The 12,327-nt window shown below is 38.6% G+C and overlaps 1 protein-coding gene across 1 annotated transcript; it reads right to left on the bottom strand.

Annotated features, from left to right (window-relative positions):
* Positions 1–106: 106 nt before the first annotated feature.
* si:ch211-284o19.8 (protein lifeguard 1) lies at positions 107–5,454 on the bottom strand. Its single transcript, XM_052128489.1, has 7 exons — positions 5,424–5,454; positions 4,147–4,334; positions 1,987–2,069; positions 1,706–1,906; positions 1,075–1,203; positions 562–705; positions 107–458 (listed from the first exon to the last, which is right to left on the bottom strand). The coding sequence occupies exons 2-7, from the start codon at positions 4,331–4,333 to the stop codon at positions 306–308; spliced, it is 897 nt and encodes a 298-aa protein (XP_051984449.1). The 5' UTR covers position 4,334; positions 5,424–5,454; the 3' UTR covers positions 107–305.
* Between the last annotated feature and the right edge of the window lie 6,873 nt (positions 5,455–12,327).

The following is a 12,327-nucleotide window of genomic DNA, read 5'->3' as shown; positions in this document are numbered from 1 at the left end:
AAAATGTTTTTTTTATAAATCCTTATCCAGTTATCATAACTGACTGGAAAAGGTATGGAAATTCATTGCTCAAACGGGTGGGAACATATGTATAAATATAGCAGTTTATTAATATTTCATTTAAGCATAACTGAGTAACAATGGAGTCACATTATAACAGATGAGAAGACAGGTGTGGAGGAGAAAGATAATCATGAATTAATTATTCAATCAATATCAACAAGATAGACAGTGCGTTTATCACTATAGACATGCCCTTTTGCCATGCATGTGTGCATATTTGAAGTACCATGATATGTATGAGTTTAGTTTCTGGAGCCTCCACCCAAAATCATAAGTATGTAGAGGAATATCATAATGATATCCAGGTAGAGAATTAAGGCAGCGAAGACGTACTCCTCAGCACTAAGGCGGTATTTCTGTCTGCCCATCACCAACTGACAGTCCACTGCCAGGAACTAAAAAAACAATGAGAAGCAAATTTAGTCATTTACTTTGTCAGGCATTTGCATGTAGTTTTAGGTTCATGGTCAGCATTATTGAACATTGATTACACTTTACCAGTGCGTAAAAAAGGGCTCCCAGACATCCATAGACTACTTGCAAAATAGTGGAGTAGAAGAAAATGCAGAAGAATCCAAACATGAGTAAATCGACTGATAGTGTGAGCAGAATGCCATTACAAATAGTAAAGTCCACACGAGTCTGAAAGAAGTACAGCAAGTCAGAAAATATGTAAATTAAATACAGTAAGTGGTAAAACAGAAATTATCTTGAAGGTGCCTTTCAGCGGTTTATATGATCTAATAGATTTGAGAGAGATTGGATGCTCCTGCAGCAACTTGCACGTGATTTGCTCGAGTAAAATGGAGAAATTATGTAGATTTCAATAACTGATTCTGAGCATCTCTCAACATAACCCTGGAACTACAATTTGTTTTATTAGAATGCCTAAACTATCACTGTAGCCTGCTTGTTTGTGGCCTTGGGCATTATTTACATGTCCACAATAGTTTCTTGTAACTTGTAATTCACTATATACTGTATTTATATCTATAGACAAACTGAACATACCTGGGCTGAGAAAATGATGATGGTAAATGAGATGACCAGAGTTGATCCTAAAGCAATGATCACAGAAGTTGTGTTGTGATATGAGGCTACAGTTCCCACCATGTAGGACAGACTCAGAGTGACCAATGACTGCAGAGACACAAGAGTTTAATGTGTTGAGTGTAATTTCAACATATTCACCCTGCCTCAAGGCCAGCCAATACTGTTCAAAAACTATTTTTTGGATTAATATTTAAAAGGCAACTGTGTTTTTAAAAAGATCACACAAAGTCAAAGTCCTCATTTGTCCTATCAAAGCTATGCTTTTGACAAAATGCTGTCATTAGAAGCATAATTTCTTTTTGCACTTTGTGTGGAAGTGTAGACTGTACCAGTTTGTCTGTGTGCAGAGAAATGGCAAATTACAAGATGTGATGTGGTGACCAAAGGCTGAAACCCTGGGCAATACTGAGGAACCAACAAGCGGAATCTGCTAGAGCTAGGTTTATACAGTCTACTGATGTTACCACTTACGGAGTTACATCAGTGAGGAAGTGAAATCCATATTATATAACTATAGGTCACCGTCATGGATATAGTGTGATCTTATAGATATAATGCAAAGTATGAAGACATTACTGTACAAACTCACCAGTCCTACTAGGTTCCAGGGATGAGCTCGACTGAATGATGAACAACAGCTGAGACACATGGCCACCACTAGAAAGACAATGTATGAGCTGAGGTACACCCAAATGTTACTCTGTACCGCTGCCTTGACGGTGTTTGAGAAGGTGAACACACACACTATACTGAAGGTGACTAGCAACTGCAGTGTTACCACACTGAACACCTGTACAGGTAAACCGAGATGTGAGATTACAATGAGAACACATTTATGGTGGCACACATACACAGGTATAGACTACTCACCTTCCTGATAAATGCTCGCCGAATAGTTTTGTCCTCAAATGATGGTGTGATTAATTGAGTGGTCTCAGTTAGATAACCGTCACCTGTTTTAGAGAATAAACCAACCCTAAACATTATTACTTAATACTTATTATGGAAATTTGATGTCTCATGGGGGAGACTGGGGGCTAGTTGTCATAAGGTCTATGTCTTACAGTGCATCCGGAAAGTATTCACTTTTATGTTACAGCCTTATTTCAAAATGGATTCAATTCATTATTTTCCTCAAAATTCTACACACAATATCCCATAATGACAATGTGAAAGAAGTTTGATTGAAATCTTTGCAAATTTATATATATATATATAAAAAAGAACAATTAATTATATATATGAGCCTATTATATACATAAATGTGCCTATATTTTTTGCAATATCATATTGTTGCTATGGCTGTTGGGTAAACAAGCTAACACTATAAAACCACACTAGCAAGGGTCAACTATAGGAGAGAGTCGGGTAAGATGAGGATTTTTACATTTAGGAAAAACAATGATAGATAGATGGATGGATGTTTGAGTTGCTCCTGGTCCGTTTGAGGCATCTGGAAATAAGCTGGCAGACTGATATTTTCCAATAAAACACTGAATGAATTATATATATTTAACTATAATATCTCACTATATATCATTTATTTATTTAATATCTCCCACTTTGCCCTTGTTTAATTTTACACAGATAATTGTTATTGCATGAAAACGATGGAACGATTTGGACTAATCACATAGCATACCTAAAATACCTAAAGTCTTTGAAGAAATAAACAACTTTTAATTCCAAAAAGAAGTTATTAAAATAAATTTGTTTCAATATGAACTTATTGCTGGATTAAAAAAAATGAACTAAATAAATAATAAAAATCACTCCTTTAGATCCTCTTTTGATTATATTCAGAACCGTTATAAACAAAACCTGCCCCAGTCTAGGGTTAATGAGGAGATATCAGGAGGTTTCCCATCTCCATTCCAGCACTTCAATGACAACAATTGAACACTGGCTTAATTCTTCCAATTTCCCCAAACTGTTTGGTTCATTTAGCTCCACAGTGACTATTTTGGGAAAAGAACACCTTACCTAGTACTTCAGGGCTAATATTGTGCTAATCAAATCCTGGTTATTCATACAATGGATATACAGTACACCAACATGCATGTATATGATTCATTTTGTACCTGAATGCTTTTGCTTTGGCACAACAGTCATTTAACTTCCAACATACATCTTTGGCCAACAAAATACATTTGTGTGTGTGTGTGTGGAAACACTTTTCCTGCATGCTTCTCTTCACAACCAGATAAAAAACTACTCTACTGTAAAATGAAGGTAGATTTGAACCAAAAGTTTGAACTGTTTTTCAGGACAAGGGTATTTTTCATTAATGTCAGGTCGGCAGCCATATACTGTCACAACATATCTTGCTATTGAGGCATGTTGTCACAAAAGTTATTTGTGTTCAATTAACTGACTTTTTGCTCAATAGCTTGTTAGTAGCCAAGACGTTAATGGGTTCGCCCAAAAATGAAATTTCTCTCATCATTTACAATCCCAGATGTGCTCCTAAAAGCACATAAAGGCAACTCATTTGACTCCTGTGGTTAAATCTACAATTCAGAAGCGATATGATAGGTGTGGGTGAGACACAGATCACTATTTAAATCATTTTACATCAATCTTCACCTTTGACCAGCCACAACCAGTAGGTGGCTGAATGTGAAAGTCATTTTCACATCGTAATATGGAAGTTAAAGTGTAGATTTACAGTTAAAAAGGACTTAAATATTTATCTGTTTCTCACCCACACCTCTCATATTAATTCAGAAGATATGGATTAAAACACTGGAGTCTTAAGTATTACTTTTATACTGCCTTTTGGGCATTCAAAGTTCTGACCACCATTGTGAGGACCAACAGAGCTGAAGTGTTCTTTTACAAATATGTGTTGCGCAGAAGAAATAAAGTAATACACATCTGGGATGGCATGAGTGTGAGTAAATTATGAGAGAATTTTCATTTTTGGGTGAACTATCCCTTTAAACTCAAGAACTGTTGTGCAGTCCATAATTATTTAGTGTACATGGCCATGGCAAACAGTAATAAACTCTTGTTAGTGAAATAGAGTACCTGTTGGTTCTTCTGCTTTGCTCAAGCCAGCCTCTTCTGGTGGTATCTTGGGTGCAACATAGCCGCTTTGTGCAGGCATGGATGAGGGGCACGGAGGGGGCATATAAGACGGAGGAGAATTCAGTGGTGCAGTCGCTCCATAGTTAGGACCACTCTGAGTCGTATTGTGGCTCTGTTTGTCCGCCATCCTACACATGAGGTTAGTTGTCGTTGAAGTGTCAGAATGTCAAAAGAACAGAACTGAAGTCTGGCACATCAAATAAAATATGTATTTGAGATTTTTCTTCTACGTCAGAAAGGAGAAGAAATACTGCCACGAAGAAAAGAGCAAGGGCATCTTATGGTAAACAGGAAATGGTGTCTGCCGTGTTTCTTTGAAAGTATTATTTTGGGTATGTGTGTGTGTGTGCGTGATTTTTAAATATTTTTCAATTATTTTATTTAAATATTTTATTTTGAAGTTACAAGCAAATCATTATTTAAAGTAGTTCCACTACAGTCAGGCTACTCGTTTGAAAAATAGTTAGCTACACTCCTATGGGAGGCAGATTCTGCTAATTTTCTATAAATGAATAAAAGGATAAAAATGAAAATGAAAACCCGATTAACCATTTCATTATTAAAAAAGTGTCTGCAAAATATGTGCAAAATTAAAAATAAAATTATATGATTTTCATTTTCATTTTCACTACAACAATAAACCCCTGTCCAATTAAAAAAATAAAATAAATGGATGATTTGACATTTTATTTTCACTACAATCTCGAGGCAAGACTGACAATTTTGCTTGCAGCAATTCATTTTGCACATATTTTGTGGACACTTTTTTTAAATAATGAAATGGTTAATCGTGTTTGAATTTTTATCCTTTTATTAATTTATTTAAAATTGGCAGCATCTGCTTCCCATACACTCCAAGCTACTAATCTAAATTAAGTAATTGTGTGTTTGTGTTTTGAAAACAGCTGACTATTGATAAACTTCTGAAATATTTGCTACTTTTAGTTCACCTCTATCCAATATATATTCTGAGTGGACTATGACAAAGCAAATGGGCAACATTTTTCTTCTTTCAAGAATGCACCATTTAGTCAAAAACCTTTTTTCTTATTTTCATGACAATTTATGTTAGCATGTCATAGTTGATTAATCATAATAAGATCAAGGTTTTCTTATATATCTAATGATCAGAGCGTAATTACATGCATTTTTGCATGTATATCAATTTGATTAGGAGATTTTTCAAAGACATAACAGAAAGTAAAAATCATGCTTACCTCCTCAGTCTTTTTGTGTTTGAGGTCTGGACACACAATGCTCTTTGATGTTTAAAGCCTCACGTTTTGTTTCATATAGGCTGAAGTAGGTTTCACATCCTCTGGTAACGTGACTTACAATAATTTATGTGTGCAAAATCTGCTGATCGGTTTGCCAAAAGGTGTTTATGTATTATTTTACACCATTGACTTTCTTTCTTACTGCCAACTTTTGGAATCTCTACATGATTTACCAAAAAAAAAAAGGGTTCTGAACTTTTATTATGCTTCAAGTATGTAAGCAGCTGTATTTTTGGATAGTGACAGAAAGACTGGTTTATCTAAATACTATGCAGTTCACTTAAAATAGTATTTTGACTAGACAAGTGTCTGTAGTCAATGCCCTTTACAGCACATTATTTTACACACAAACCTTTTGTTTGTGTGTATGTGTGTGGGTGTGTGTGTGTATAGGCCCTTTGACATGACCCAGATAAAATTGCGGGTCTGCTTTCAGTGTCATGTTTTGCATGATTGATTCACATGTAAATGTACTATAGCCTACTGAAGAACTGTGAACACTCAGATTCTCTTAACATGAAAGAAAAAAATACAATATCATTATAAATCAAAATAACACTGTATGTATTATATTTAAATGCAATATATGTAGCCTAATATATTTATGTTTTGTAATACATGTCTACTGTTATTGTCACAAAGGCGAGACAAAGAGACACAAGAGCAGACGAAAAGTTCAAAGGATTTATTAATAATAAATTATAACCAGCAGATCCAGGTGAAGTTCTGATCTGGTGGGATGGTAGAGGTCTTGATTTCGAAACATTGCAACAATGAATCAGTTTGATGTTCTTAGAGCCTGGGCGATTCACAGACGACCTTCTCTGTGAATAGTTCTAAACTCTGGAACTCATTACCTTTTGAAATCAAGACTGTGCCTGACTTTAAGATGTTCACTTCCAGGCTTAAAAACTGGTTAAAAATAAACCAAAAGTGTACTCATTTTTAATTATTATAAAAGTTGTACATGATATGTATGTATGTTTATATTATTATTATTATTATTTATTTATTTTTTTTTTTTTTATTTAAGTAGTTAATCATGTACATTTTATTGTGTATAAAAGCCCTTCCAGGGACAGGAGTTGAAAATTAGCTATAGCTATAAACTTTATGTGCAACACATTAGTGACATGCTTGGTTTTGACACTATGTTTGTTTGCATTGTCCCTGTCAAATAAAATTTAAATAAATAAATAAGATACGAAAGGACGAAGTTGAAACAGGTGAAAAAGAGTGCCCAGTGAGCCTGTCTACAGTTAAGACGTTTAGTGTTATGAATGTACTCTAGGTTCTTATGAACAGTAAAGACCACAAAAGGTACCTCCGAATCCTCTAACCAATGACACTACCAGCCCAAAGTCAGCCAGACAGCCTGCAATTATCTGTTACCGACTTCATAGTTCTGGTTGGCTGGCGTTAAGCGGTGCGAAAAAAAGCACACGGATGCATCTTTCTGTCCAAGGAAGAGCGCTGCGACAGGACCGCTCCGACACCAACCGCATCCACCTCCACCACAAACTGACATGCAGGGTTGATAGTTATCAAAATTAGCACAGTAAAAAAACACTTCTTTAATTTACAAAGCCTTGTGAGAATCTAGGTTTGGCCAATCAGACAGGGTGCATGAAAGATTGTGCATGAAAAGTGCACTTCTTCGCCTTGAGGAACAGCCAATTCTCTAGCAGTCGCTGAAGCACCTGCCTGACATGTTGAACATGGTCTTGGATATTCTGGGAAAAGATCAGAATATCATCTAAATAGACAAACACAAAATGGTCAATCATGTCTATAAGCACGTCATTCACAAGCCCCTGTAAGGTGGCTGGGGCATTGACCAATCCAGAAGGCATAACCAAATATATGAAGTGCCCCCTATGGGTGTTAAAAGCCATCTTCCACTCATGCCCCTCCCAAGTCTAGACAAGGTTATAAGCATTGCATGCAACTTCATAAAGACGGGCGCTCCCTGCAAGAGTTTGAAGGCTGAGGACATCAACGGCAAAGGATAAACATTCTTCACTGTGATGTCATTCAGCCCCTGATAATCTATGCAAGGTCTAAGCAAGCCGTCCTTCTTTTCCATGAAGAATAACCCCGCCCCTGCTGGCGAAGTGGAAGGGCGGATGAGACTGGCTGCCAGAGAATCAATTATATACCTGTTCATGGCCTCCCTCTCTGGAGCCGAGAGCGAATACATCCGTCCGTGAGGAGGAGATGTGCCAGGGAGCAATTCAATGACACAGTCGTACGGGTGATGAAAAGGAAGAGTCGCGTGCGTGACTAGCTGAACACCACTCTCAAGTCATGATATGTCAATGGTACTCCGGATATATCCGCCGGTTCATCCTGCAACGAAACACAAGACTTGACGGGGAAACAGCAGATTTAAGATGCGATAAACAGTAAGAACTCCAAGCAAGAACAGTATTGGTTGACCAGTCTATGTGTGGGTTGTGTGTTACGAACTAAGGATGCCCCAATACTATCGGCACCGATGGAGATTATATCAGGTAAAAAGACACCTGCTCTGTATGATTTTAAGAGACGAAGGTAACTGGCTTGGTGGAATGGGTGATGATGTTCAAGGGTGTGCCTCTGAGGGTGTAGGCTGTGACAGGTTCATCCAACTGGACCATCGGAACTCTCAGCTTGAGAGAAAGCCACATCAAAATCCATAAAGTTCCCTCCGGCTCTGGAATCCATCAATGCAGAGACAGTGTGACTGGTTGATCTGTACAGCGGCTGGGCTGGGAGAAGTGTGGGTAATCCTGGGGTTTTGTCCAGGGGTGTTTTTACTGGACAGGAAACAAAAAAATGACCAGGACGGGCACAATTAAATCAGTCATTCAGAGTCCTTGAATGAGGCATCGCTGCTCCTCCTTATGAGAAATCTGAGCCCAACCGACTTGCATGGGCTCTGCCTCGGACCATGATTCCGGTGACCTGGCCAAAACTGGGGACTGGGTATCGTGGTCAGCTGCCCGGGTAGGTGGAGAATGACAGTGGTGGTGTAGGGCTAGATGTTGATCCATTCGGATGGCCACCAAGTCGTCGAAGTGGGAAGGCAGGTCCAAGGGATAGATTTCATCCTGATGTCGTCAGAAAGCCCATGCAGGTACTGATCCTATTTGTCAGGATTGTTCCACTCACAAGATGCAGCAAGGGTGCAGAACTCGATGGCATAGTCTGCGCCCGCCGATTTCCCTGAGACAGTCTGGATAAAACCCTCGCTGACTCAAGACCTTGAGCTAAGTGATCGAACACCCGGCGGAGCTCCATGGTGAATGCTTTAAATGAAGAGCAACAGGGATGTCTGTTGTCTCACATGGCGGTTCCCCATTCACTGGCCCTTCCGGTGAGGAGTGTGATAATGCATGCCACCTTCATTGACTCCGACGGTAAAAGCAGAGGGCTGCAAAGTGAAGAACAAGGAACATTGTGAAAGGAAAGTGCTGCAAGACCCTGCTTCAACTGAGAATGGTGCTGGAGGGTTTATGCAAGCCTCAGAGCATTTAGAAACGTTGGGAATCACCGGAGCCGATGAGCGCCCTTCCTGAGTGGAACCAGAATTGGGAGGCTGGTGGAGTTGTCTACCGTAACTGGGCAGGGGCAGAGCCAGGAGTTTTTCACAGGAGTGGCCGGGCAGGGTCCAGCGATTAGTCTTGTGCCCAAGACAAAAAATTACCAAAATGCCAATTGTGAGTGGGGTGGCCAATGTGGTGGCCAGGCTTCTGTTCACTCCTGGCCACCCCCTAGCTCCGCCCCTGAGTCAAAGTCCTAATATGTTCTATCAAAGCTATGCTTCCAACAAAATGCTGTTATTAGAAGCGTAGTTTCTTTTTGTGGAAGTGTAGACTATACCAGCTTGTCTGTGTGCAGAGAAATCGCAAATTACAAGATGTGATGTGGTGACCAAAGGCTGAAACCCTGGACAATACTGAGGAACCAACAAGAGGAATCTGCTAGAGCTAGGTTTATACAGTCTACTGATGTTACCACTTTCGGAGTTACATCAGTGAGGAAGTGAAATCCAAGCACATGCTCTAAACTGAATATGGGAAAGCAATTAATTTGAGGCAATACATTGGAGAACTTCATTATGTAACTATAGGTCACCGTCATGGATATAGTGATCTTACAGATTTAATGCAAAGTATGAAGAATATACAGACTATACTGAAGGTGACTAGTAACTGAAGTGTTACCACACTGAACGTCTGTAGAGGTAAACAGAGATGTGAGATTACAATGAGGACCAACATATTTATGGTGGCACACATACACATATATATACTCACCATCCTGATAAATGCTCTACAAATAGTTTTTTCTCAAATGATTGTAGATTATCGTCAAATAATTGTGTGCTCTCATTTGAATAATTGTCACCTGTTTTAGAGAGAGAAAAAAATTATTATTACTTAATATGAACATATATTTACTCATGAGGGAGACTGGGGCTTTTTGTCACACCGGGAAATTGCCACAAGGGGTGTATAACAGGAACTACACGGTTTTGTGTCTAAAGTCCAAATACTCTTAAACTCTAGCACTGGTTTGGTATGTTGGTTTTAAACATCTTGTTCTAAACCCATTATGTGAATTTTATCCTCCAAGCCAATATTCATTTTTTGCTGTGGCTGTTGGGTAAACAAGTGAATGCAGTAAAACCACACAAACATTTCACTGTTTAATGAAGTTAGATTTTAAGTAGTAGAGAAGTAGTTATTATTAAGTAGTTGTAATGTTATTATATTTTTAGATTTTTTTTAGATAGTCTTAGTGGAGAGAGACAGGAAATTACTAGGGAGAAGAGGGGATCAGGAAAGGATGCCAAGCCGGGACTCAAGCTCAGTGTGCCCAGGATGCTACTGCACCATATGGCACTTGCCCACAAGGCTACAACAATGACAAAGGTAGCTTTAACAAAATTTTGAACAGCGTTCTAAGCACAAGGGCTTTTTTGAAAAATGTTAGGTTGGAGCAAGTTTTTCTTTCTTTTCAATGTTATTCATTTGTACAAAACTTCAACATTTATTTGCCAAAACAATAGTTTGAACTTTTTTAACGTTACCTTTAACAAATGTTCAACAAATGACAACTCACTTAATAAAGCAGAGAATGTTGTCAAAATGGTCAGTGTACAGTGAACTATACTTTTCCTGGGCAACAATGGTGAAAATGTCCATTAGCTTTATGTAGCTTTTAAAACTAAACCTGCACTAAAAACAATACAAAACATTAGAGCAAAAATATCCCTGTGCAGCACTGAATAATTAAGTGTGCATGTCCATGGCAAGCCACAAGTAACTTTCCTATCAAGTCTGGTCCCTGTCATCAATACAGGTGCATTTGATACTTTCATGAAGCCTGCCTCCTCCGCTGGCAGGTTTGGTGCAACATAACCACCTTGGCATGAACAGATGAGAGGTTTGTGGCAGTGCCTTGTGGATATGGATGGGACATATACAGGAGGAGAAACCATTGGTGCAATTGTCCCATAGTTAAGACCACTCAGAGTTGTATTGTGGCTCTGTTTATCTGCCATCCTAAACAGAATGTGGTTAGTTAACATTGTAATCTCAGAATGCCAAAAGAAAAGGAAGAAAGTTTGGCACACTGGAGTCAAAGTGAAGATTTATTTGAGATGGTTTTAACATGTCAAATAAAGGAGAATAAATACAACCAAGAGGAAATGAGAAAGATAATCTCAGAATCAAAACAGGAAAGGGCAGTGTCTGCAGTGTTTCTGTGACAGTGTAATTGTAGCCAGCTGGTAAAGTAGCTGTGCAGTGTGTAAACCTCACTCCCCTGGCCTCAAGAGGCACACTAGCTACTGACGCTAGAGGCTGTAGCCTTTAGACTCCTCTTTAGCATGCCTGCCTCCCATGCTGGAGACCCCAGTTTGAATCCCGCTCTGAACAGGTTGAGCAGGACCGTTTACATTGGTGCCGTGACCCGGATGGCAGTGAGGTTTAGGGGGGGTGAGTGTAACGTAGCCAGCTGGTAAGGTAGCTGTGCAGTGTGTAAACCTCACTCCTCTGGCATCAAGTGGTACACTAGCGACTGACACTAGAGGCTGTAGCCTTTAGCTTTAGCCTTTCGTTAGAACGCCTGCCTCCCAGGCCGGAGACCCCGGTTGGAATCCCGCTCTGAGCAGGTCAAGTAAGACCGATTACAACAGTATGTGGAAACAAATGCAATAAAATGTAAAGTAATCTCTTCAGTAATCAAAATACTGTATTCTAATTACCAATAATTTCAATTGTAACTGTAGTGGAATACAGTTACTAATATTTTGTGTTTTAAATACATAATCCATTTACATATACATTTTACATTTATGCATTTGGCAGACGCTTTTATCCAAAGCAACTTACAGTGCAATTATTACAGGGACAATCCCCCCGGAGCAACCTGGAATTAAGTGCCTTGCTCAAGGACACAATGGTGGTGGCTGTGGGGATCGAACCAGCAACCTTCTGATTAACAGTTATGTGCTTTAGACCACTACGCCGCCACCACCACCACTATGTAATCCTGTTACATGTATTCCGTTACTCCCCAACCCTGACAGCATGACAGACATATACATATGGGATAATTCTTTAAACATAAGACAGATATTTTAATGGTATTCATTAAAATAATATGAATTATAAATATGTATTGTGACACGTGCATTGTATCTTCTACTTATACAGTGTACTGTGTTATATAATGTGCTTTTGTAGACATTCTGTGAAACTGAACAGAATTTTTATTGAAATATGTACATTAAAAAATTTATCAAACAGAAGTTTTATTGAAATATAGAAACTAAACAGAATTTCTCGTTTTG

The sequence above is a fragment of the Xyrauchen texanus genome, chromosome 6 (assembly GCF_025860055.1).
Source record: "Xyrauchen texanus isolate HMW12.3.18 chromosome 6, RBS_HiC_50CHRs, whole genome shotgun sequence".
Lineage (NCBI taxonomy): Eukaryota > Metazoa > Chordata > Actinopteri > Cypriniformes > Catostomidae > Xyrauchen > Xyrauchen texanus.
The sequence above is the reverse complement of the archived record's forward strand: the minus strand, read 5'-3'. Positions and strand labels throughout refer to the sequence as shown.